The 23,794-nt window shown below is 41.7% G+C and overlaps 3 protein-coding genes and 1 non-coding gene across 7 annotated transcripts; 1 reads left to right on the top strand and 3 right to left on the bottom strand.

Annotated features, from left to right (window-relative positions):
- Nucleotides 1-208: 208 nt before the first annotated feature.
- Nucleotides 209-13,193, bottom strand: appl1 (adaptor protein, phosphotyrosine interaction, PH domain and leucine zipper containing 1). Of its 4 annotated transcripts, none has more exons than XM_061687685.1 (23): nucleotides 13,025-13,193; nucleotides 11,943-12,041; nucleotides 11,758-11,817; nucleotides 11,090-11,161; nucleotides 10,905-10,992; nucleotides 10,781-10,822; nucleotides 9,961-10,019; nucleotides 9,741-9,887; nucleotides 9,568-9,650; nucleotides 8,224-8,385; nucleotides 7,477-7,515; nucleotides 6,727-6,915; nucleotides 5,661-5,703; nucleotides 5,536-5,592; nucleotides 5,362-5,453; nucleotides 5,089-5,268; nucleotides 4,114-4,166; nucleotides 3,841-4,015; nucleotides 3,483-3,519; nucleotides 3,261-3,401; nucleotides 2,545-2,595; nucleotides 2,373-2,465; nucleotides 209-2,088 (listed from the first exon to the last, which is right to left on the bottom strand). In XM_061687685.1, the coding sequence occupies exons 1-23, from the start codon at nucleotides 13,076-13,078 to the stop codon at nucleotides 1,942-1,944; spliced, it is 2,163 nt and encodes a 720-aa protein (XP_061543669.1). In that variant the 5' UTR covers nucleotides 13,079-13,193; the 3' UTR covers nucleotides 209-1,941. The 4 variants fall into 4 exon arrangements, with proteins under 4 accessions (XP_061543669.1, XP_061543670.1, XP_061543672.1 ...); XM_061687686.1 differs by having other exon boundaries at nucleotides 5,089-5,265; nucleotides 13,025-13,192; XM_061687688.1 differs by lacking the exon at nucleotides 7,477-7,515 and having other exon boundaries at nucleotides 13,025-13,192.
- A 688-nt stretch (nucleotides 13,194-13,881) lies between these two features.
- LOC133408427 (uncharacterized) lies at nucleotides 13,882-15,865 on the bottom strand. The gene is made up of 6 exons (XM_061687344.1): nucleotides 15,675-15,865; nucleotides 14,973-15,053; nucleotides 14,754-14,863; nucleotides 14,488-14,559; nucleotides 14,298-14,420; nucleotides 13,882-14,137 (listed from the first exon to the last, which is right to left on the bottom strand). The coding sequence occupies exons 1-6, from the start codon at nucleotides 15,739-15,741 to the stop codon at nucleotides 14,048-14,050; spliced, it is 543 nt and encodes a 180-aa protein (XP_061543328.1). The 5' UTR covers nucleotides 15,742-15,865; the 3' UTR covers nucleotides 13,882-14,047.
- A 2,160-nt stretch (nucleotides 15,866-18,025) lies between these two features.
- Nucleotides 18,026-18,131, bottom strand: LOC133409344 (U6 spliceosomal RNA). Its single transcript, XR_009769392.1, has one exon. It is a non-coding gene; the product is annotated as a U6 spliceosomal RNA (small nuclear RNA).
- Nucleotides 18,132-18,766: 635 nt separating this feature from the next.
- LOC133409242 (uncharacterized) lies at nucleotides 18,767-23,347 on the top strand. Its single transcript, XM_061689015.1, has 5 exons — nucleotides 18,767-19,042; nucleotides 20,050-20,589; nucleotides 21,179-21,474; nucleotides 21,824-21,951; nucleotides 22,984-23,347. The coding sequence occupies exons 1-5, from the start codon at nucleotides 18,919-18,921 to the stop codon at nucleotides 23,156-23,158; spliced, it is 1,263 nt and encodes a 420-aa protein (XP_061544999.1). The 5' UTR covers nucleotides 18,767-18,918; the 3' UTR covers nucleotides 23,159-23,347.
- Nucleotides 23,348-23,794: the final 447 nt, after the last annotated feature.

The following is a 23,794-nucleotide window of genomic DNA, read 5'->3' as shown; positions in this document are numbered from 1 at the left end:
TCCGACTGGTTAGCACATCTTTTTTACTTAATTGTATGACTCAAAGTAAAATTCCACTTACTAAAAAATATAGTATGCATTTCATGAAAACATAAAATATATATATACACACACACAAAGCTAAACATCAAAAACTAACAACTGTGCATTTGTGTGCGTCTTTCAATGAAGGGTGCATTTGATATGTCACACACGCGAGCCAGGTGGGTGGAGTTAGTGCTTTATTCATCTTTAAAAAGAATACTTTTTTTTGTTAAATGACACAAACTAGAGACATTTATCATGAGGCGTATACGTACAATCCAACATGACATCAGTAAGGTGCCTAACGGTCAACACGAACAAAACAAAACCACCAACAAAATGACCCACAGGATCATCAGGAAACATTTTCTTCTTTTTGATGTTCAGAAAGTTGCTACGTTTATCATCAATCATCATCCTAATTGTTGTGACTTTTTTGCCATGTCACGCCCATGACTTGTTTGGTAGTCATTGAAATACAGGATAGTGTTTTGGCCGTGGTGCGTTCAGGCTCTCTCTCTCTTTTTTTTTTTTTTTTTTTTTGTTTGTCTCTGACAGGCAGAATAATGAAACGCTCTTCCACTAGATGGCAGGCAGTACATTATTATCCAGTGTTGCCATTTATACAAGAGAAAAATTATATGACACACAAAAGTCAATTTGTGAGTAAATGTAGATGACATCATTATTTCACTAAAGGTGTTCCCCGGTAATATCGCGGTTCATCGGTGGCAGGTTTTAAATCATCGTTTTTTTTTAATGGGCTTTTACAGTATATAGGCAAGTCCGAATTGGTAGTCCCATGCCTTCAGTGTAGTAGCGCCACGTTGTGCCATACTGGCACAGACGTAGCTTCATCAACAAAGGCCCCACTTAATTTCCAGTGATAGTAGTTCCCACAGAGGATAGAGAATGTACGCCTGTTTGTATGTGTTGCTGCTCCATGCGTCTCGCTGACTTTTGTTAAGATTAAATTATATGGTTTGGTTGAACATTTAGGTGCTTAAATAATGTTTAATTCTTTTTTTTATTTTTCTCGTCAACTTTACAGCTGGGAAGGACAAAGAGCTTGAAGCAAGCACGCTGTGCCTCTTGTTCGGAGTCTTCTTTTTGTTTCAACAAAGTGATGTTATACGAGTCTCCATTTCTTGACAACAAGCGAGTGAGAACAGGTGCTAAGAAAAGCGTTAAAAAGTGTGTTGCGTTTGAACAAGTTTAACTCGCTTAAGTGTGGGGATGGGGTAAAACTATTTTCTAAAAAGTTTTTTTTTTTTCCCCCTAATAGTTTGAGCCCAGGTGGGTGTGTCTGAAAGGTATCCACCCGCCCTCAAAAGGAGTCCACTATTTACAAGACCGAGCCCCGCCAAATAGCATGAATCGGCAAGTAACGGACACCGCCCCACCCGAAAGGTTTATACTGCACTGTAATTGGCTGTAGATGCCACAAGATGGCTCCAAAGGAACATTTTTCATGCTTTGACCTGAGCGCAAGAACAGTCGATGTCCAACTGCAAATTCTTCACTGTACTTGGTGCGACATTTTTGTTTGGTGGATTTTTCTCCTGTGGAATACGTGCCTTGGCTCAATAAAGGTTGGGAAACACTGACGTAGAGATTCGGCCTCATACGTGCGACGGAATAACCGGCCGGCCGCTCGCAAAACAGTGCAGGAAGCCGACAAACAGCCAGGGAGGACTTTCGGGAATTTTCTGGACAAAATGGTGACGAAAAGAAAGAAACTCGACGGTTGTAGATCTATAGTTGCGGCAGTATAAAAAGCTCCTTAAAAACAACTAAAACAAAAGTCTGTGACGAACTTGTTTTTCATCCCCAGGCAGCCCGGACGGGCGGGTGTTGAGTCCTGAACTTGGGCTGGACGGGCAGAGGCTTCGTACCCATTTTTGGGCGTGTGCGTCGCTAGGCGTCGGACTCGCCCTTCTTCTGGCCCTCCTCCCCGCCGGCGTCGCTATCCTCCGATTGGCTGTTGCTCAGTACCACAACGTGTCCGTCGGCTCCGGCGGGACGGCTCGAGGCGGCGATGAGGCGGCTCTGCTCCTCCAGGTCCTGGACGACATCACCGAAACACTTTGTGAAACGGCCTGCGTGGAAAATTCGGCGGCGCCCGCCTCCACCTGATTGCGGACCGCAACTTTATCGCATCTCTTGGCTACACCGCTTGCAGTACGTGTATGCAGATGCTACATTTTTGTTGTCCAATCACATTTCAGCCTCACCGTCAATGCAATCCGCCCAGGGCGGATGTAACTTCAACTATGTTAGCAATGGGACCGTTTCTTTAACCAATCACATTTCACCGTCGGCGCCAAAGCGGCAGAAGACGACGTCACCTTCTCGATCTGTCTCTGCTTGCTGAGCTCCTCCTCCTGCTGCTTCTCTTTGGCTTCGTGCTGCTCCTTGCGCTTCTCCGCCGCACCGCGGTCCTGCGACGCCACAACACCGCTCGGTAAGAAATCAGAAATTCTTTCATTTTCTTCTTCGAAAGGTAAACGTGAAACACACCAGCGCCGAGTGGAGGGCGATCTGCTTGGCCAGCCCGATGCTGTCGCAGATCTGAAAGAAAACCACAAGTGGCAATGGAGTGATTACGTTCTTTTCATTTTAATAAATGAGCACAATTTGTTTTCTTAGAACTATTTGGCCACTTTGTCAATATAGGTGATTATGTGTCCAATTTTAAGGGGAAAAAAAGGACAATTTCATCCATTTTGTAAATCGCAAAATGTGGGGGAAAAAAGGGAAGTGGACAATTAATGACACACATGCAATATTAACGTTATTGTTGAATATATCTGCAAACATTTCCAAAAATGGTGTTGCTGTGTGCGTACAATTTTAAGAGAAAGAAATTATTCACCCTATTTTGGTATACATCATTTCTTAATACATAATACATTTGAAAAAAAAACAAAAAAACGAAAATATTTCTTCACTTTTTCATTATGGGGCAATATGTGAAGAATTTTAAAAGGGATAATAATTATTTAATACATTTTGGAACATGGCTGTAAAGCAAGTGACTCTGTATGTACACTTAATTGAGTTATTTTGCTCTTTTTTTTTTTTTTTTTTTTTTTTTTTTTTTTTTTTAAATGTGCAGAAATTTACAAATATATTGGTGGACCTTTGCAACATTATGTAGAGAATTTTAATCCAAGCAATTTTGGAATATGGCTGTAAAATAACAAACTATGCAAAACTACGTGCTCTCGCTCAACCTTCTCGCCATCATCGTTCGACTCCAAGATGTAGCAGACAGCTCGCCCGTCAGGATGCCCGCTGGCCGAGCGCAGGATGAATCCAAACAGCCTCTTGTTGTCCTGGTGGGACGACGACTGGAGCACGCTGGACAAAGGGAACTGGTGGAGAACACAAAACACACAGTGGTCGCAGGGCGAACTGCGGCGGCCTGCGCGTGACGTACGCCAGCGTGGGCCTACCCCGAGTCGAGTCACTTGCGTCTGCGGGTCGATGAGCCTGCGGAGAAAAAAAACGCAAAAGAGGTTTGGAATTGTAATGTACATGCCACCAAACGGCAACAAAGCACTTAAAACGGAAGGGATCATAAAGCTTCAAGACCATCAACCCAAGTGACATAAACGACTATTTAGTATTTTCTAATAAAGCTTATGGGGTTTCGTTTGTCGAATTGTGAGGGGGGTGGGGGGGGATGTAATCCATCCATCCATTTTCCATACCGCCTTTCCTCACGAATAAGGCTGGAATATAAGAAAATGTGGGAAAAACCTTTTTGGATGCCGTGTATATTGCAACACACGAATGAGGAGGGCTCGTTACTTGAGGCAGTCGCAGGTGACGAGCAGGTGCGACTCGGTCATCCTGAAGATGTTGTGAATGGCGCGCGCCGCCAGGATCTGCCGCATGGTCTCGGGGATGACGTCCGCCGACTCGGCGCTCTTCACCTCCATGGAGCCCAGGAAGCGGACGATGAAGAGCTGGTGCAGGATCGAGTCTGGAACATTCCCACCCAAAATGTGTCCACAACTAATACGCGTACGTCATCTCCAGGCCACAAGGGGCAGTCACGAGCCCTCGGGGAGCGTAGCATACCTTCGCCGTCCTCCGGTGTTTTGTCACCCGACTCGCCAAACGGATTACTTCTCCTGTGGGTACACAGGCACACACACAAAACTACTGCACGCTAATAAAAACACAACATTGTATTTCAACACTGGCTTTGCCCAAGAAGCCATTTTGTAAACGTCCAAAATGGATTCCGCAGCAGCTAATCAGCACAGAAAACTCACAATTGAGAATCATCATCAAGAGAACATCGTGATTGATAAGCGTAATAAATAAGAAAGGAAACACTTTAAATAATTGAGAATATTCTATAACATTAGATTTTTATATGCATAGAATAATGAATATATTTGAAAATGGAATTTAACCTTTGACTATATTCACAAATATCTCAATATTATTATATTTATGCATTGAAATGACAATGTAGTTTTTGTATATGTTATTAAAATAAGAAACTCTTCAGTGAATTACCCCAAAAACTGAAAAATTATTATCATCATCAATTTACTATACACCCATACATCGAGAATAAAACTGATCTACAGTATACACTACATATTTATATTTGATTTCAACAATATTCATTTACTTAAATCATCCATCCATTTTCTGTACCGCTTATCCTCACTAGGGTTGATGAATACGCTAGAATTATTGTACGTATGTATTTATATATATATGCATTCAATTAATGAAATTAATGACAGTATTACAGTACTTAAATGATGAAAAATATAATGTGTTGCAACTAATTTAGATTGTTAAAAATTACAAATACTGACTGATGAGAAGTTTCATCATACAAAAAGGCTAGAAATACGGGAGCATGAATTTGTCACACGCAGAATTTTTTAAATGTATTATGTATTAAACTTATTGTATAATATATACCAGTATTATTATTGAGTTGTAGTAGTATTAGTAATAATAAGAACACTATTACTCCTCCTCCTCATAACGATAACAATGCTAATAATGCCTTTGTCAGCAAACTGGTACCTGCCAGCCTGCGCTGCCGTCTTGCCGTGCCCGGCGTTCTCCTCGCTGACAGGGGAGATGATGTCAAACTGGATGGGCGTTTCCGGGGCAACCAGGGCGTCTAACGAGAGGGCAGAGCGGGCGAGCGACGGCTCGGAGCCCATCGAGCTGATGCTGCCGGTTCGGCCCACGCCGCCCCTGCTGCCACGAGGTAAGTGAGGGGCGCGTTTTTTACACTAGGCGTTCGATTGTGTAACACACACACACACACACACACACATACACACTGCAAACCTGCCAGGCCGCATGCTGTTGTGTCTCTGCTGGAAGGACGGCGACGGCGTCACCGCCTCAATAGCCGATTGGTTGACTCTGGCCGCCACTTCCTGTCGGTGGAACGTCAGTTGAGAACAAGCTGGGGAGAGAAGCGTTTTTGTCTCACGCGCACACACACGCACGCACGCGCACCTCTGCGTTTTCGCTCAGGTATATGCGTCTGGAGATGTTGTTGATGGTAGCGATCCACTGGCGAGAAGAGCAAAAAGACGCGGTGAGAGAAGAGCCATCGACAACAACTCAAGCGACTTTATTACCTCCTCGCAGTCCTTCCGGCTCTCCGCCTGCAGCGTCACCACTCTGACGCAACACAAACAAACAAAAAAAGTTTCAAAGATATTTTCCCAGTCAACGTGCACACGCGACAGTGCTATGAAATATGGCACAAGGCAGCCTCCTTGACAACAATCATTATTATTGAAGCTTTCGTCTTAGATTTTTGCCAATCAATTTTCTGTTTTCTAACATTTCTCTCATTTTCATTCAATAGATTTGGATTTTATGTCAAATCTTTTTGTAATACAGTCGAATCATGGTTCAGTACCCGCGGATTTAAAAAAAATAAAATAAAATAAAAAATGAAAAAACAAAAACAGATTTTCGTTACTCGCAACCCGGCAGCCGAGTCCCTCTCCCACTATTTGTGGTCGTGTATTTCTGAGTACATTAAATAAATGTCTAATATTTGGTCAGTATTTGTAAGCATGTGTATGTTTCTGCTAACATTGTTGTAAATTTGTCCAATTAAAAAAAAAAAAAAAAGAAAATGATCTGATAATTTTGTTTAATACCCGTGTATTTTCTTCTATTATTCATTCATTTTCTGTACCGCTTATCCTTTTCTAATATTCATTTATTCTCTTTTAATATTTGTGTGCAATTCATTTGAACAGTATTCTGTATATTGTTGTAATATGAGATGTTTTATCTTAAGACTTTTCTATTTTAATATGTAATTTTGTGATGATTTGCGAATGTGTGTATTTTTTTTTTTAAACTTTCGTTTTGTGTGTAGAATTTTAATAGAAAAGGATCATTTAATCAACTGAAGTATCACCATAAAATAACAAAATGTGAAAACATTGAAAGAGCGATTACTTATAAGCATGTGATTGTTAAGTTGTTTTTATTTTGTATGAATTGGAAACAATTCAAAAAAAAAAGTAATAATGTTTTCCCCCTTAATCATTACTGGGCATTATATGTCGAATTTTAAAGAAAGAGGACAATTGAATCCATTTTGTAATGCGAATCCAAATAATGCAGAAAAAACACAAGGTATCGCCACCGAGCGTCCAGCGGCGCGGGCCGGCTCTTACTTACTTCCTGCCGTCGAAGGACGTGACCTGGAAGCAGAAGCGGCGGTCGTCGGAGTCCACCGCCATGACGGAGGCGTTGTCCAGGTCGGTGACCAGGCCGCCCGCCACTTCCGCGCGGCCCTGCTGCATCAGGTTGCCCCCCTGCGTGAAGAAGTACTGACGCTCCCACGATGTCGACACCAGGCCCGTCTTACTGTGGCAATCACGGGTGCAAAAAAAATTTAAAATAAAAATAAAAAACAAAATAGGTCACTCCCTTTTATTATACTGCGGTGGGGCCGCAAGCTAGATGGATACACTTAAAATAAAATCTCAGGTTTTTCCCACGGCCTGCAAAAATTCCGGTTTCTGATTGTAATCGATTTTGCCACTTTGCTTATCGAAAATATAAACGACAATGATATCCTTGGCTACCTTCTGGGATTTACTTCATTTCTCCTGATAGCAAATAAGCTTTTTTTTTTTTTTTTTTTTTTTTTAAATTGTTTTTGGTTGTTGTTTTTTTCCACCCAAGCCACTACTAGAGCTGATGACACAATGCTGATTACGCTTATCAGCTCCTCTAACAATATTTGTGATCTTTTATATTTCATGTCAACTGGCAACCCGCGCTGACGCACTGGAAACGACGTGCCGGAAGACACATTTTACATAGCAATGGGAGGGGCGAGGCTTCTTGTCTCCTGTTGGTAAAACACTAACTAAACATATTAGTTTGTGTTTTAGCAGGAGAAAATACTCATACAATAGTTACCTCTTCCGAAGAAGCCATCTTTTTTCCTCAACAGCTGTCCTTCAAAACAGAATTGAAACGATCTAGATCACAGGATGGGGAGGCGGGGCTAGCCGTAGCCGACATCATATCAAAGCGACGGCTCTGTTGTTGTAACGCAGAATTCCAGCCTATGGGGGACGACAGAAACTACGTACCGCAGCTTTAATAGCCTGCAGCTAACGAATATTTTTAAAAGAGGGTATGCTACTGATTGAGTCATCGAGTAAGTGGATAGAAATTGATTTTGTATAACTAAGCAACAATACCAACACAATAACAAAGTGCATGTGAGGGGTAGGCATTATTTTTGTCCACTTAGGGTCACCGTCCTGATGTTGTACACTGTAGTATCGGTGACTGAGTATGTGCGTCTGAAATGGTGAGTGACGCATGCGTCAGCGAACGAAAGCGTAGTTGGCCGTTGTTGGAGCAGGTTAGCGGCTGGCTGTTAACTGGCTAACCCTTAGCGGGGGGTAAAGGTACTCGTTGCTTTTTTTGACAAATAGTCACTATCAGAATCAAAAAAGTAACTAATTTGGCTAATTTCACTGTGCTTTTGAAAACTCACGCCACGTTGTTAGTGTAAGCAGTGGACGTCACTGGGGACGTTGTTTGACCTGTAGAAGCCATTAAAATATATATATTTTTTTGTTTTATTTTAAATAATCGATTGAAACCAAATAATGGCGCAGCACTGTGCAGTGGACCTTGTTTCAGTGTACGTACTTGCGAATGTAGAGGTAGCCCTGCTTCTGGGTGAGGTTGCGGCACACGGGCGAGTGGAGCGGGTCAGGGTCACAAGGTGCGTACAGCGGGTCACATGACCTTTCCATCTGTTCGATGGTTTCCTGCATCTGGCCCACCTCCTTCTCCATTTCCCGGCGCACGCTAATGCACGCACACAAACGCACACGTGCGCGCACACGCACACAGTTTGAATTATCGGTACTGCCATATCTGGCGTCTCTGAGTAGTTGAAGACTCGGACAGTGAAGACAAACGTTACAGCACGTGGAATTTCTTAATAGTTTTGCATTTTTAAGATATTTTTAATAGCAGGATTTTTATCGGATATTTTTGCATTCTCTTTTAATTATTTTCAATATTTTTGTATTTGTGGCCAATATTTTTTCCGTTTGTTAGTGTATATATATATATATATATATAAACATACGGTAAACCCCCGCTATATGGCGCTTCATGCATCGCGGTCCCGCAATTTCATGGTTTGTCATGATTGCGCAAAAGCTTTTTATTTTATTTTTTTATAAAGCAGTTATGGCAATTGATAGTACAGGTAGTCTCTCCGGGATGCAAACACCTTATCTTTTGTACTGTATTATTTTTTATATTTTCACCATTTTTTTCAATCCATTGCTCTTGCACTCTCAATATATTCCGTGTTTAAATCGGTGTGTATTGTTTTAAAAGTACGTTTTAAGACCCTAAAACAATTTCAAGCAATAAAAAAATATATTTTTTAAATATATATATTTTTCATATTTCTATATCACTGATTTTCACTTATCGTCGAGGGTTTGAACATAACTCCCGCGATGGAGGAGGGGGTTTATTGTATATAATATTATAGCTGAAATTATTATTATATTTTTCTAAAACTTGTGCATTTTTTGTTGTAAATATTTCCATATTTCCTTCTAATATTTGTTTATTTTCCATCAAAACATTGTCCAGTATTATTGCATTGTTTTTGTAATATTGTCAAATATTTTTGTATTTTCTGCCAATCTTTTTGCCATGTTTTTTTTCTTACATTTGTGCATTTCTGTAATCTAATGTTTTGGTATATTTTTGTTGTAGCTTTCTAATTTAGTTCTCATATATTGGTTGCATGGGTTGTTTAAACTTTTTTCAACAAGTTTTTCATTTTTTTTTTCTAACAATCGTGTATTTTTGTCTAACATTTATGTTTTTTCTAGAAATTTTTGGTAACGAGTTCTTAGCGTGCGCATGTGTACCTAATGTTTTGCATTCCATGAGCAAACTTCTGACGTATTCCTTTCATTGCTACAATCGTGATCTGGAATTGTGTCGCGAGAAGTTTCTTACTTCTGGACGCTGCTTCCGATGGTGGCCAGGAAGTCCTCCCACTGCTGGCTGAGGTTTTCCGAGCCCAGCTTAAAGAAACTGATCTGCAGATGGGGGGGGAAGAAATACGGTAAGTAACTCCTGAAACGGATTCATTTCTGGCATTTGCATTCCAGCAGGTTGGTCCTCCGCACTTGCGCCTGCATGTATCCCAGCAGCGGCTCCAGCAGCGCCGTCTTCTTCTTGTACTGCAGCGTGTTGAGCGAGCAGAAGTAGTGCATCATGGTCTGGTGCTGCTTCTTGCGCGACGTGTACACGTCCTCCACCGCCTCGGCGCGCATCTACCACGCACGACGACGACGACAACAACGTGGTCGACTTCCTCCAGCACACATTCGCGCTCGGAGGTGCTACCTTGTCATTGTCCTTCCTCTTGGACAGGCGGCTGTATCTGTTGATGGCGGTGTCGTGATCTGTATGAACAACAAGGCCACCGATGAGGCTCGGGATTTATTTGCTGCAGAGCGCCCCCCACAGCTTGGAAGTGTTACTGATCGGGCTCAAAACAAGTGGACAGAAGTGCAGCGATGCCTTGAGATACGAGTGACGTGACCTTTGAGTATTTTTGGCCGATTTTCTTTTCTTTTTTGCTTTGACTTGAGAGCACAGATTGGAGATGCAAGCACGCTCTGTGGTGGCAGTGCAACAAACTGCATTTGCTGAATATATTTTGTATTATTATATTTTAGTCTAATTTTATTGTATTTATTATTATTGATATACTTATTTTTTCTCTCTTTTTAGTATTTGCATATTTGTCGAGTATTCTTTTTTTGGGTGATTTTTTTATTCAATAATTTTGCTTTTTGTCTATTCTTTTTTTTATTGAAATTTTTGTATTTTTTCTTTTATTCTTCTCGAATATTGGTATATTATTTTTCTAATATGTGTTATTTTTGTCTTTTTTTAATGTTTATATATTTTCAAAAATATTCATTGTATTTTGATAATTTATCGGTTTTGTTCAATATTTTACTCGAGTATTAGTATATATTTATATCTTTTATTTCAGCTAATATTTTTGTTTAATAAGTTCAGATTTTTATGTCTCATTAAAAAAACGATTTGTTTGTTTCTCCAACGTTGGTATATTTTTCTAATATTTGTGTATTTTTATTTATAATATTTGTATGCGTTAAAACATTAGCAGTCTCAGTCATGGAAGGTAACTTACCATCACTGGATATTTGGAAGACTTCCTTCAGAGTTAGGATCTCTGGAGGGACAAAAAAAATAAACCCGGGTGATGTTTTATGCCTAAAACATTATATATGACATTATATTTATTGCCCAAATACCCTTGAGGTCTCTTTCTTTGAACTGCGTTACGGGGAACATCATGGCATCCGCCAGCTGGGTAGACAAGACGGCGTGACAGGAGCTCAGCTGGTCGAACAAAAAACAAAAATAGAAAAATTTAAAAAAACAGAGGAAGACGTTTTGAACGCATGGTGAAGAAGACGACAACATGTCATACACTCACCTCGTCAATGACTTTCGCAAACTGCTGCAGGGTGGAGCTCATCACCTCGTCGTCGCCGCCTAAAGGAAAACGCTAAAAGACAACAAACGGGATTATTGCTTTTGGGTTCAGCCACATGCTGCTTCCCCAAGACATTATGAGCCGATCACGGGCATTATGAAAATCAGTATGATCACCAGTTCGCGAAAAGAAACGAGTCACGTATTTGTGAATGGAAGAAGTCATACTATTAGGTAGACTTGCACAGTTTACAGAAGAAAGATCTTTGTCACAAAACATCGACAAGGCAAGCATGTTTTTGCCTCTTACTTAAAGAACTGCAAACAGCACTTTCAGGGGTGTCAGTCTTAAAAATACCCTGAAAGGGCGTGGCATCATATAATTATTGACGGCGAGGTATCGCGGAACTTTTTTTAATACCGCTATCTTGTGCAACCCTAATTCACACAACGAAAGTTTGAAATGTGCAGGGGCAAAAGCAATGGAAACAACGCACATGTGGCCGCCGTTGTCACATGCAACACACGGGTAAAGCATGGCTCTATATTTCTGGTGGTAAAGCTGACCATTTAGGGTGGGTTTTTCATGAATATGTCACTGTAAAACAGTTTTGACAACCAAAAATATACATAACCTATCAACAAAACATGAATATGAAAGTTCCAAACCTGTTTGTCGTACTCTTTTAGCAGTCTGGAGGTAAGATGTGTTGCAGCACTCAGCTCATTCTGAGAAGAAAGAAGAAAAAAAAACAAAAACAAAAAAAACACACACATTAGCTTATTCCAGTCAAACTTAATTGTGTGTGTGTGTGTGTGTGCATGTGTGTGTGTGTGTGTGTGTGTGCGTGTACCTGGGCGTCATACATCCTGTGCATGGCCTGATAAAGCATGTTGCAGTAGTTGGACATGGCTGCCGCATCTTCCTCGAACACGCCCAACAGAGAGCGCGTCTTCCAAATGGAAAAATATTTTGTTTCCACGACAATACACCCAATCGCTATTTGCAACCTCACTTACATGTACATTTATCTGCAGAACATAGCTAAAACTATTCATTGATTTAAAAAAAACAAAAAACACACCTAGCTAAAACTATGTATTGAAACATAAACACACCTATTCGCCTAGTTTTGTGCTCTTTCTCTAAAATGGCGCCCAAACACCCGCCACTCCTTCACAGGTGTCATGTTAGCAGAGGAATAGCTAGCTAGCAGTGATAATTTGATAAGGTCAGGGGGTTCAACCAGTGGGGGCACAATACATTAACTGCAATTTGGGATGACATTTTGGAACTAAAATAAGAGAACATTGTTGAAAAGAACTCAAAAAAGATCAAGCATTTTGTTAATAAACGGTTGATAATAAGAAGAAGTTGTTAGGAAAAAAACCAAACTATTAAGCATATTTAGAAAATGTCTCATTTGAAAATGTCTCATTTGTGATCAATTAAAAGCAGGAAGTGAACGTCCCGTGACGTCACCGCAGGTGCTTCTGGACAACAACAGCAGCAGCAGCAGGCAGCTACATTTACTCGACATGATTTTGCCGCATGGCTTTCTGTCTGATTAAACAACAACAACAGTGCGGCATTCACGTCAAGACATTAAGATGACAGGAAGGAGCTAGCCGGGCGGCTACGGAAGGACGGAGAAGGCAGGCGGGAGACCCCTCCCCTGACGTCGCGGTGGAAAATAGCCATCAGCTGATGTGTCAGCTGGGTCGGTTTTGCTTGAGCTTTGGTCTGACAACCTCACGGGGAAAGTGAGTGTTATCCACTTTATCTATGCTGACAACGGCCGGATGCTAGCGGTTAGCACGAGGCTAGCTATTGACAAACACTACTGTTAGCATAGCTGCGAGCTAGCGGCTAGCGTTAGCGTGTAAATCGAAAGCTTCACAAGTCAAGACTGCTTTTTTTTTTCTCTCCCTTAACCTGCGGGCTGTCCTCCAGCGTCTCTTCGATAGGCAGCTTCTCTATCCCGGGCATGGCTGCTGCTTGATGGTAGATGACAATTGACGACAGAAGGGACAACAAATTATCCCGTCAACTCCCACTTTTAAGTTTTTTTGGGGAAGGCGGTCGTGGGGCAACGCGGAAGCCACCACAGCAGCCACAAACAACTCCGCTTTGTGTCAACCGGATTTTGATTGGACAGATCAATGCGTCCAAGATTTTGATTGGACAGATGAAAACGTCGATGCTTTTGATTGGCTCTTTGGTTAAAGGACAAACGGTACCATTGTGGCTCTGGGCAGGATCTCCCTTATTGCGTTGAACCACACGACATAGAGCCAAAATGGCGGCCGCTTTGACCGAATGAGTTTCTGCTGTCTTCTTTTATCTTTTTTGTCAATATCAGTATCTGAGATGTAGTCAGCGTTATACAAAAAAATGTTAGAAAGGGAGAAAACAAATTCGATGTGCTAAATTGTCATTGAAACAGTCATAGTTTCCCATTAACTGTGCAATAATGTTGCCATTTTGAAGTATTTACGCTCAATATTAAACTATAGCTTCTTCCTGCATCTTTCTGGGCCGGCAGGTCAAGGTGCTTCTGTATGGGATTAAACGTATATTTTAAATGTGTATTTCTTGTTTTATTTTTTTTGTACTGCACGTTTGAAATCAATATTTGATTCACACAAATCAATTCAAGCTTTGCTATCACCAATTCACCCGAAAAGTAAAGTCATACGATCACTTCTCATCCCAAACAGAACTCTCGTCATTTATAGGAAATGAATTACAACTAATAAAGATCATACGGTTTCAAAAATAAAACACACAAATCAGTCCACCCGTAGCCACTTTATTGTGAACAAATATGTACAATAGTATAATGTCCAACAAACATTTGTCACAAACGTAATAAAACAGCTAGATTTGATTGATCCTTGAACGAGAAACCATTTGCCGAGGTGAGGACCAGGCAGGAAGAAGTCCACAACGTGTCGGCTAAAACTGCTTCTGGATCTGCTTGGAGAGCCAATCCAGACCCTCGATCAGACCCGACCCGCTCACCGCGCAGGACGCCTGAACATAATACTACACACACACACACACACACACGCACACGCGGTGGTTAACTTCTTTTTACACTTGTATGCGTTGGGGAAAGAAATCAATGAAAATCGGAAATTGTATTTTTGTGAACAATCAAAAAGGGATTTCATCTCCTCGGTGTCACGTGACACTCGCGACCCACCGGCTGCGCGACCCCCGCCAGGCGCAGCCCCTCGGCGACCTCGCCGACCGTGGCGGCCCGAGGGAGGTCCTGCTTGTTGGCAAACACCAGCAACGCCGCCGTCCTCAGCTGCTCGTCTTCCAGCTGCCGAGCGACAAAGGACACGTACGAGCCGCGTTGTCGCCGAACCGTCGATCCATCGCTAACTTACCATCCCGTGCAGCTCTTCCGCGGCCTCCTTGAGCCTGTGAGGGTCGTTGCTGTCCACCACGAAGATGATGCCCTGGACACACGTTGGTTGACTTTTTATTAAAAAAAGGATTGATGGAAGTGAACCTTTTGAAATCCAAATATGCACACTCGTGCATCACTGCTTTCTTTCTGTAAGTTACTTACATTCACGCTGGTGTCGTCGCGTGCGCAGACAGCGTGTAGTCGCGCACGTACATCGATAGTCGTGTAGCAGCGTGTACTTACGTTGGTGTTCGTGTAATAGTGTCTCCACAGCGATCTGATGACAGTTTGCCCGCCGACGTCCCAAACAGTGAAGGAGATGTTTTTATATTCAACCGTTTCCACGTTAAATCCTGCACACAAAGCCATCCCGATTTTTTGTTTTCCCCTTCATCGTAGTATTTTCCAAACGTGTTGTTGTTGTTATTATTATTATTTATGGTGTCATATTGTTGGACTGACCCACGGTGGGGATGGTGGTGACCACCTCAGCCAGCTTCATCCGGTACAGCAAAGTTGTTTTACCGGCAGCGTCCAGACCCACTGGGACACGCCGAACACACACACAAAAAAAAACATTATTATTTGCATTCAAAGTACAAATATATTCAAACGAAATGTCTCCTCGTAAGTTGTCATTGTTACCTAAACATGTTAACACGGATATTTGAATTCAACAGCCGCCAATGGCAGTGATTAATCATCACTTTGGAGGTTTTCCTCCATCCTGAACTGCACAAAATGTCCCTTTAGAAATGTAAAGGCTGCATTAGTTCATTTTATTGCAATTGCGCTCATTTGCAAGAATTTCAAACAACAACATGGCTTTTTTTTTGGGGGGGGGGGTGTGTGGGGGGGCAAAATTAAATCACTATTTGAAAACATTAAAATTTTCTTTTTTTTAAAAAAAAAAAAAAAAAAAAGAAGAAGAAGAAAGTAGTAACTTGTCCATTAATTCATTAAAATGTCAACTAGAACTTAAAATAATTAGCAGTGCTCTACCACCCCAAAGAGACAAAGAAAAAGTGACATATATATACTCGAAGAACGCCATTCCTTCAAAATCTTAATAATAAAAATAATAATGAGTGTGCTACTTAAACTACTCCAAGCATTAGTAATCCTAATAGTAACAATGTATGAATAGATAAATGTTGCTCTCACCCATCAGAATCCTGGCAGGAGTTTTGGCAGTGAACGTGGCAAAAAGTCGCGAAATAAAGACGCCCATAGTTGCGCTCGGCCGCCTTCAGTGTGTGTGCCAACGTGGGCTTTTTATGCGTGGGTGCCAGGACGGGGCGTGTGCCAATGGCGTCCATGTCAGATGAGTCCATCGTGGCAAAAAAAAACAATAACAACAAACGACTAAAAAGTACCAGCTTGCAACACCGCGAGTTGGGCTGTGAAAACATTTCCACGTGACGACATATCCTCCACGTGCTTTCACTGCAGAGTGACGCGTCACGGTACGTCACGTCCGTGGAGCGCCCCGCGTGACGTCACGACCGTCGAGCTGCTTTTCGTCTACGTGGAGCAAAACAACAATACAACATTGTTGGAATGGAGCTGACTAAACTTTTCTATTTTAAGTTTTCACACAATTTATGGATTTAAATTACACCCCAACCCCCCAAAAAAACACGATTTCTGATTGTCATCGATTTTTCATTTATTGAAAAAAGCAAACGCTGCTGTTATCTTTCCTCATACCAAACAAGCTTTTAACTTTTTACTTGCTCTTTCTAAAAAATATATTTCTTTACAGAAAACGTGCGAATGTTTATGTTTTGTTGAAATACTTTTGCATTCTTTCTCATATTCGTGTCTTAACTGTCATTAATGTATTTTCCTGTAACATTTGTGCATTTCTTGTCTAATATTTGTTTAATATTTATTATTTTCAAATATATTTGTCTAATATTTATATTGTTTTCTAATATTTGTGCATTTGATGTGTGATACTTGTGTATTATAATCAAATGTGTGTATTTTATATCTGTTTCTTCTTTTAATACTTTTTTTTCCTTCATCTCATACATTTGTATTTGATGTGTGATACTTTTCTATTACTGTAGAATATATTTGTATTTTTTATTGAATATTTGTATTCTTCCAATCTGTGTATATTTTTTCTTCAATACTGGTGTATTTTTCTGCTATTTGTTTATTTTCTTCCAAAATGTGTGTATTTTTCATGCAACATTTTTCATACAATGAGTGATACTTTTGCGAAAATGTGTGTATTTTTCATCGAATTTGTTTATCTGGTGATATTTTCTTTCTAATATTTGTGTATTTTTCATCTAGCATTTCTTTATGTCATAATTTTGAAGTATTCTCAAATGTGTGTTTTTAAATCTCGTATTCTTGTATGAAATTTGTTTCATGACCTGTGACGTCATACGCGGATCGCCCCCGCCCCGCCCGCGTATGACGTCACATCCGCCGGCTGGTTTCCTCCACGTGGAGCAAAACAACAACACAATATACTGTTGTAACCTGCACATCATGTTTTGTACTTTACCGTGCAGGAATACAAATCGCGTTATGTGGCCTTCAAATAAAATACTCAACTGGAAACGTAGAAACAGCTGATCAAGAAATATTTTAGATACATGTTTTATTACATATTATTATTTCAAGCATGAACGTGCAAGTTATTCAGCAGGTTCATCCCAAATGATTCATTTTAATTTTGTGAACAAATGTTTTTTGTTTTTGTTTTTTGGAATACATTTGCATTTTTACGCGGGAAAAAAAGTTACAGTGGAAAATTCATTATTTTAGAAATCCTGCCTTCTTAAAATGACCGTTTAACATCTTAAGTCATCGCAAACGTGAACAAAAGATACATTTTTTTCATTTTTCGTTACAAATGACTTCAAATATTTATAGAGCTATGCCGCCATCTATTGGCCTTTTATAGTTACTGCGAGAAGAGAATAAAAGTGCAATTCCCTGTCAGGGGGTCGCCACGTGATTTGTTCGGCGCAGTTTTTACGCCGGATGCCCCCCCATTTTTATCCTGGCTTGGGCATTAGGGTCGATAGATAAATGCCTATATGTCGCGGGGCCTTGTGGCACTATTCAACAGAGACCCGATATAATACATTTGGATCAACATGACATCAGCAATTGATAATGTAGGAAACAGCGGACAAATTATACGCAATCATTTGCTTGGATGTATTTACAACGCGACAACAACGATGACGAACTGCTTTTTCATGCGCACAAGTCACACAATGATGTTGAGGTTGAATAAGTAGTTTCGAGAATTTCAATTCTGATCTGGAAAATGTACCAAGGCACCGACAAAAACTGTACTGTATTGTTAATTGTCCGTCGGTCCCTAATTTATGACTGCTATTGTCATTTGCACAATTGTCCGTTAGATGGCGACATTGTATTGTGGGAAAAACAAAATATCCGGATAAGCAATAGGGGCCATATTCTCCAGCGTGGTACCATTTTTCGGTTTTTAAAATAAGTAGAATCAAATATAATGATGAAAAAAAACTTGGATCCGCTTCACAATTGCGCGTGTCAACCTTACGCAGGGGTCCATACTAATCGTCTCTGTATCGATCCAACTTGAACATGTGTGTACCGAAGTAACACGTTAGCTGTAAGGAACTTGTCAGAAATATATAGCTTATTAATTGTTTACTATTCTTAGTCACGGTGATCAACGTGGACACCCCCCCCCCCCCCCCCCACACACACACACCTTTACAACTATTTGAATATTACACCCTATTACAACGATTTGGCTAGCACGCGTTATCGGCAGAATAAGACTGTCAGCAACCAACTAGAAACAGACTTGGAAGTCACCGTGTATTTAGTCTGTTCGCCAAAGGCGACGAGGCTGGTGGGAAATATATGCAAATTAGCTTGCCAACATAGCGCCGTGATTGGTTGTCCTCGACATGACCTCTTCCGCGCACGCGTTTACACCAGGCCGCCATGTTTCCAATTTGCCCTTTTGTTCAAAACATGAAGAAAAATAAATGACTTTGAGATTTTTTTTGCGCTGTTTGGATCGCCACAGCGAGGACCTCGCATTATTTGTTTGGCACAGTTTTTTTTTTAACGGCGGATTGAACGGGAATCGAACACACATCATCTGTGTGCAATGTATTACACAGGAAACTGGAACAGTGTGTGGTCCTTACAGTGTCTTATTTTACATAGTTGTTTGGGCTTAGGGAGTTTCGTGTGTGTGGGTGTGTGTTTACAGTAAAGAGGATGCGGGGCAACTAGCAGAAACGAAACTTAAGGAAGCAGGAAGTGAAATTGTGCCTGTGTCGCCCCCCCATACGCACGCACGCCCACTCACACACTCGTGGTGAACACAACCTCAGAGAAGGCAGACGTTCCACAGAGGCAGCGAGGGACCATCAAGATGAAGATGGGGACGGTGAAAAGAACTGCTTCGTCGTCCACCTTGATGGTGGTGGTGGTGGTGATGATGATGATGGGCGTCATGGAAACGTCCGGACAAGAACTCGGGGATATGTGGACCACAGGTACTGTTAGTGAACATATATGGCTTTGCACGTGTAAAATGTAATCTTTGTTATTGATAACCTCTGGTTTTAGTGCCGGGATAAGAAAGTAGATCTTGTTTCTTGTTGCTTGGAGGAGTGGAGAGGGGGGGGGGCAGAATTGTTTTTCAACCTTTACATTTCTTTTTCAAAGGGGGATTGGTAACACAAAAAAAAGTGTGCAAAATTTCAACGTTACTACACAATTAGCAATTTTGATTTGCTTTCGCGGGCCACATAAAATGATGTGACGGGCCGGATCTGGCCCCCGGGCCACAGGTTTGACACCTGTGACTTAAAGGGTTATAAATGAAAGCTATTGCTTCATATAAACCATCGACGGAGTTTTGCATTATTTGTTAGCATTAAGCTAAAAGGACTTGTTAGCCAAAGCCGAAGCTTTGCGCTTGTTTTAAATAGGCATGATGGAATTGTTTCGTTTCTGGAAAACTTCAACTCGGAGTCAAGCAGCTTGACAGCCTGTTTTTTTTTCTGTTTTTTTTGTCGAATTGTTGACCAGCTGCCAAACTGCTGCTGCTTGTTGTGAAGCAATCTGAGTTCACTGCCACCATGTAAGCCTTTGTACGTTTGCGCACTTCATGTCAATGCGACGTCTTCGGTCCTAATCTGACCAGCATTCATACTTTGAAGTTATTTTCCAGAAATGTGCTCATCTTTGCGACACTATAAGGTTTCATAACAACCAACAGTAATGTTACGTAACCCCTGTTAAAAGTCACAATGTTGTTGCGCTGCATATCATCACGCGCGCAATAACTCTTGTTCGATTGGTCAGAACCATTGCGCACAATGATTTTATCTTGAAGGAATTTGACTTTAGTTGATAATAAGACCGATTGTGACTTTTCAATGCATCTCCTCATCAACGCAATCCCAAATCCTGCCGAGCGACAAGTGCAGGCGTAAAACGCGAAAGGGTTTTCGTATTGTGTGTTGTTGATGTATTGACCTGTGTTTGTCTTCTGCAGCTGCACCGCCGGATTTAAACGGGAGGATGATCACCTTGTTTTCTAATGGTGGAGGAGTAGCAGGAGGAGTGTCCTTCTACCCGCCTTACTTCTCTTTCCGCCGGAACAACGCTTGGAAGTACCAGACCGGGAACTACCCGACCAGGGCCTACCCGACCGGGGCCTACCCGACCGGGAACTACCCGACCAGGGCCTACCCGACCAGGGACTACCCGACCGGGGCCTACCCGACCGGGGCCTACCCGACCGGGGACTACCCGACCGGGAACTACCCGACCAGGGCCTACCCGACCAGGGACTACCCGACCAGGGCCTACCCGACCAGGGCCTACCCGACCAGGGCCTACCCGACCAGGCAGTACCCGACCAGGGCCTACCCGACCAGGGAGTACCCGACCGGGGCCTACCCGACCGGGGCCTACCCGACCGGGGCCTACCCGACCAGGGCCTACCCGACCAGGAACTACCCAAGCTGGTCCTACCCACCCAGTTATACGGCCTCGTCCAACCCCGGCTGGACTACAGAGGCCCCGACTACAGGTGAGAGGAATCCATCTATCAATATATCCATCTGTCTGTTTCTCCATCTCTATCCTTTCATCCATCTGTCTATCCATCTATCATTTACCATGGATCCATCTGTCCATCTAAACAACCATCGATCCATCCACCTGTACTTTCACCCATCAATCTATTTCATCTATCCTTCTCTCGACCCATCTATTATAATGCTTCCATCCAGCCGTTCATCTGTCATCATCCCTCTGTTAATCAATCATCTATTTATCATCCATCTATACATCTACCTATCCATCCGTCATTATTGAGCTGTCTATCTCTCCACCCACCCGCCTACCCGTCTTCCCACCATCTATCTCCCTCATTATCCAACCAGGATCAATGTATCTGTTTTTCTATCACGCTGTCCATTGATCCATCTTTCCATCCCTCTAACTCTATCAGTCTATCTTTTATCTTCTGTCTGTCTTTCCGTGCATCCATCCAGCTGCGCATACAGTACATCTCGCCGTCCGTCGACCAATCTAGACCTCTCTTTTAAAGTGTTGCTACGATACGAACAAGATTATGGGAGTCCGCTATGCACACTGACCCTTCCTCGAACCCGAAGGTGTGACGGTGTGTCTGCGCTACCTGTTCGACGTTGAGACGTCGTCGCCCCGCATCTTCACCGTCAGCCCGTCCAGCCCGGCCGCCTTTACGCTGTCCTCGGAGTACGACGGCAGCTACCGGCTGAGCTGGAGCTCGTCCTACTGGAGCTTGAGGCTGAAGGCCAACGTGAGGATGTGGCCCGGCATCAGGGACGACCTTTGGACCAGACTCTGCCTCACCGTGGACACCGTCCCTGGGGTCGTTCAGGTCTTCAGCGGAGCCTACATGAGCGTCAGGAAGATGGCGCCCAACAAGGTGTCTGGCTATCTGTCCGTCCACCGATCTGTCTTTCTGTCATCCGTCTATCTGTCCATCTGTTTATCTAGCTACCATTCCTCCCTCTATCCATCTGTACATACATCTAGCCAGCCGTCGTCTGTCTGTTTATCCATTTAACCATCAATCCATCTGTCACTTCTATCGATCCGGCTGCCTTTTTCAATTCATTTCCATGGGGGAATATTCATTTGATTTTGGATTCAATTAATGTATGACCTTGAAGCAATTCAACTTGTAAATCAAGTTATCACTGTATTATGAAGACCTTTCGTGCGTGTGCGTGCGTGTGTGCGTGCGTGCCCGTGCGTGCCGTGCGTGCGTTCAGTACGTTTGGTCAGGTGAGCCCGTGATCGACATGACGGGCATGGACGGTCAGGTGACGGACCTGCAGATGTGGGATTACCCGCTTTCGTACAACACCATCCTCAACTACATGACCCGGCCCGGCTACGGGTGAGACCTGCAACGAGCGGCAGGAAGTCTCCGGTCGTGACCTTCAAGTTTCAAGCAAGTCCCGAGTTACTGCGGCAAAAAGTTCCGTAGGTTTTTTTGGAAGTATTGTCATCGTTTTTTTTTTCTACTATTTTAACAGTCACACGACTTGAGTCGAGTCAGAATTAAGTTCCTCATTTCAGGACTTGGGACTTGCATAAAACTTACGAGGGATTTGAAAAGTTTCAGATGGAAAAGTTTGATACGATTTACCAGGAACCTTTGGATTTTTTTCCCACCCAATTCCCCGTTAAAGGTTACCAGAAATGTTCTGTCAACTCTCCAAAAATTTCGGACAAATCGTTTTGCAAGTTTTCCAGGAATTCACTCGAACTTTTCCACCAACTGTCCCGTGAAAATATTTCAGCAAATCTCCGAAATTCAGAAAACTACCCGATATTTTCTGTCAATTTCCCTCCAAGACGTTTTCCAGGAATTCACCGGACACTTTATACCAAATTTCCCATGGAAATATTGCAGCAAAACACCAAACATTATGAAATTTTCTGCTGAATTTTCGAAGAAGAGTTTCTCAAGTTTCCATGAATTCAATTTCAGAAATGTACAAGACATTTTCTGTCAAAGTTTCTGAAAAGTGTCTGGGAAAATATTCTCTGCCAAATTTCCTTTTGAACTTTTCCAGCAATTCACCAGATTTTCTGAAATGCACGGAAACATTTCTGCCAAGTTTCCTACAAGGAGTTTTCCAGGTAGTCACTGGAAAATCTCTTCCCGATTTCCCATGAAAATATTTCAGCAAATTTTCAGAAATTTACCTGATATTTTCAGCAAAATTTCCCATGAAAAGTACTCACGATTTTCTTCCAAATCTTTTAGGTTGGAAACGTTCTATTAGAATTGCCAGGAATGTTCCACCATATTTCCCTGCTATTCATTGGACAGCTTCCACAAAATGTCCCTGTAACAATTTCCTAACAATTCACTGGGAAGTTAAGAAATTCTCCTTTTTTTCCCCCTTCTTCTTCTTGCAAGCTGGCCCACAGGCTCGGTTCTGACGTGGTCCAACATCAGGTACTCGCTGAGAGGGCGCACCCTGGTGGAGGAGGCCTACCAGCACAGGCAGGCGGCTAAAAGCCACAAAAGCCAGAAGAGAAGTTGGAAGAACAAAAAGGAGGCGAAAGAACAGGGAATAAAATCATTTGAATGATTATTCGCCCTTATTTTGACCCCTCGATGGCAATGAAAGTGTGTCAATAATTTCCACAACAATGTGCCAACATCTAAAAAACTAACACCCGATTGATTTGTTTCGCCTCATCTTTTTACAATGCTATATCATCTTTTATACACTTTTGTTATCACATAATGGTAGAGAATAAACACATGGCATAAGAAATGGTAGTAAAATGTGTGGTTTTTTTTTTTTTTTTTTTTTTAAATGTCCTCTATCGGGAAAATCACTTCGTTGTTCGTATGATTTCCGCTTTGTGAAAACAGTCACACAGGGGGAAAAAAATGTTTTAAGATGATTTAATTAGAAAAAATACAGTATATACATTTAATTACACAATTACAATAAGTCTTAAAATCAAAATAATTTCAAAAATGTTATTGTGTAAAAGTGAAAGAGCTAAATAGGATGGCTCATCATGGAAAAATATTGACCATTAACAAAGTATTTTTTAAATCAAATAAATTCAAAATATTTTATTTTATTTAAAACACAATAAAAAAAATATTTGTCAATTAATCCAAAAAATCCGATTACAAAATAATTAAATTCTACTTTTTAAAATGAGATTGTTTTAAAGTAATACCATATTATATTTATATTGTTTTAACT

The sequence above is a fragment of the Phycodurus eques genome, chromosome 10, assembly GCF_024500275.1.
Source record: "Phycodurus eques isolate BA_2022a chromosome 10, UOR_Pequ_1.1, whole genome shotgun sequence".
In the NCBI taxonomy this organism is placed as follows: Eukaryota; Metazoa; Chordata; class Actinopteri; order Syngnathiformes; family Syngnathidae; genus Phycodurus; species Phycodurus eques.
This window is presented reverse-complemented; position numbering and strand designations above follow the sequence as displayed.

What these genes read in the sequence shown, in the direction of transcription:
- appl1 (XM_061687685.1), bottom strand. Translation starts at nt 13,078, where the DNA reads ATGCCCGGGATAGAGAAGCTGCCTATCGAAGAGACGCTGGAGGACAGC. An exon ending in CGCTGGAGGACAGCCCGCAG is followed by an intron (nt 12,042 to 13,024) that starts GTTAAGGGAGAG and finishes TCCATTTGGAAG; the next exon opens with ACGCGCTCTCTGTTGGGCGT. An exon ending in TTGCGAAAGTCATTGACGAG is followed by an intron (nt 10,993 to 11,089) that starts GTGAGTGTATGA and finishes TTGTTCGACCAG; the next exon opens with CTGAGCTCCTGTCACGCCGT.
- LOC133408427 (XM_061687344.1), bottom strand. Translation starts at nt 15,741, where the DNA reads ATGGGCGTCTTTATTTCGCGACTTTTTGCCACGTTCACTGCCAAAACT. An exon ending in ACTATTACACGAACACCAAC is followed by an intron (nt 14,560 to 14,753) that starts GTAAGTACACGC and finishes ACGTGTGTCCAG; the next exon opens with GGCATCATCTTCGTGGTGGA. An exon ending in CGGAAGAGCTGCACGGGATG is followed by an intron (nt 14,421 to 14,487) that starts GTAAGTTAGCGA and finishes GTCGCTCGGCAG; the next exon opens with CTGGAAGACGAGCAGCTGAG.
- LOC133409242 (XM_061689015.1), top strand. Translation starts at nt 18,919, where the DNA reads ATGAAGATGGGGACGGTGAAAAGAACTGCTTCGTCGTCCACCTTGATG. An exon ending in GGAAGATGGCGCCCAACAAG is followed by an intron (nt 21,475 to 21,823) that starts GTGTCTGGCTAT and finishes GCGTGCGTTCAG; the next exon opens with TACGTTTGGTCAGGTGAGCC. An exon ending in ATGACCCGGCCCGGCTACGG is followed by an intron (nt 21,952 to 22,983) that starts GTGAGACCTGCA and finishes TCTTCTTGCAAG; the next exon opens with CTGGCCCACAGGCTCGGTTC.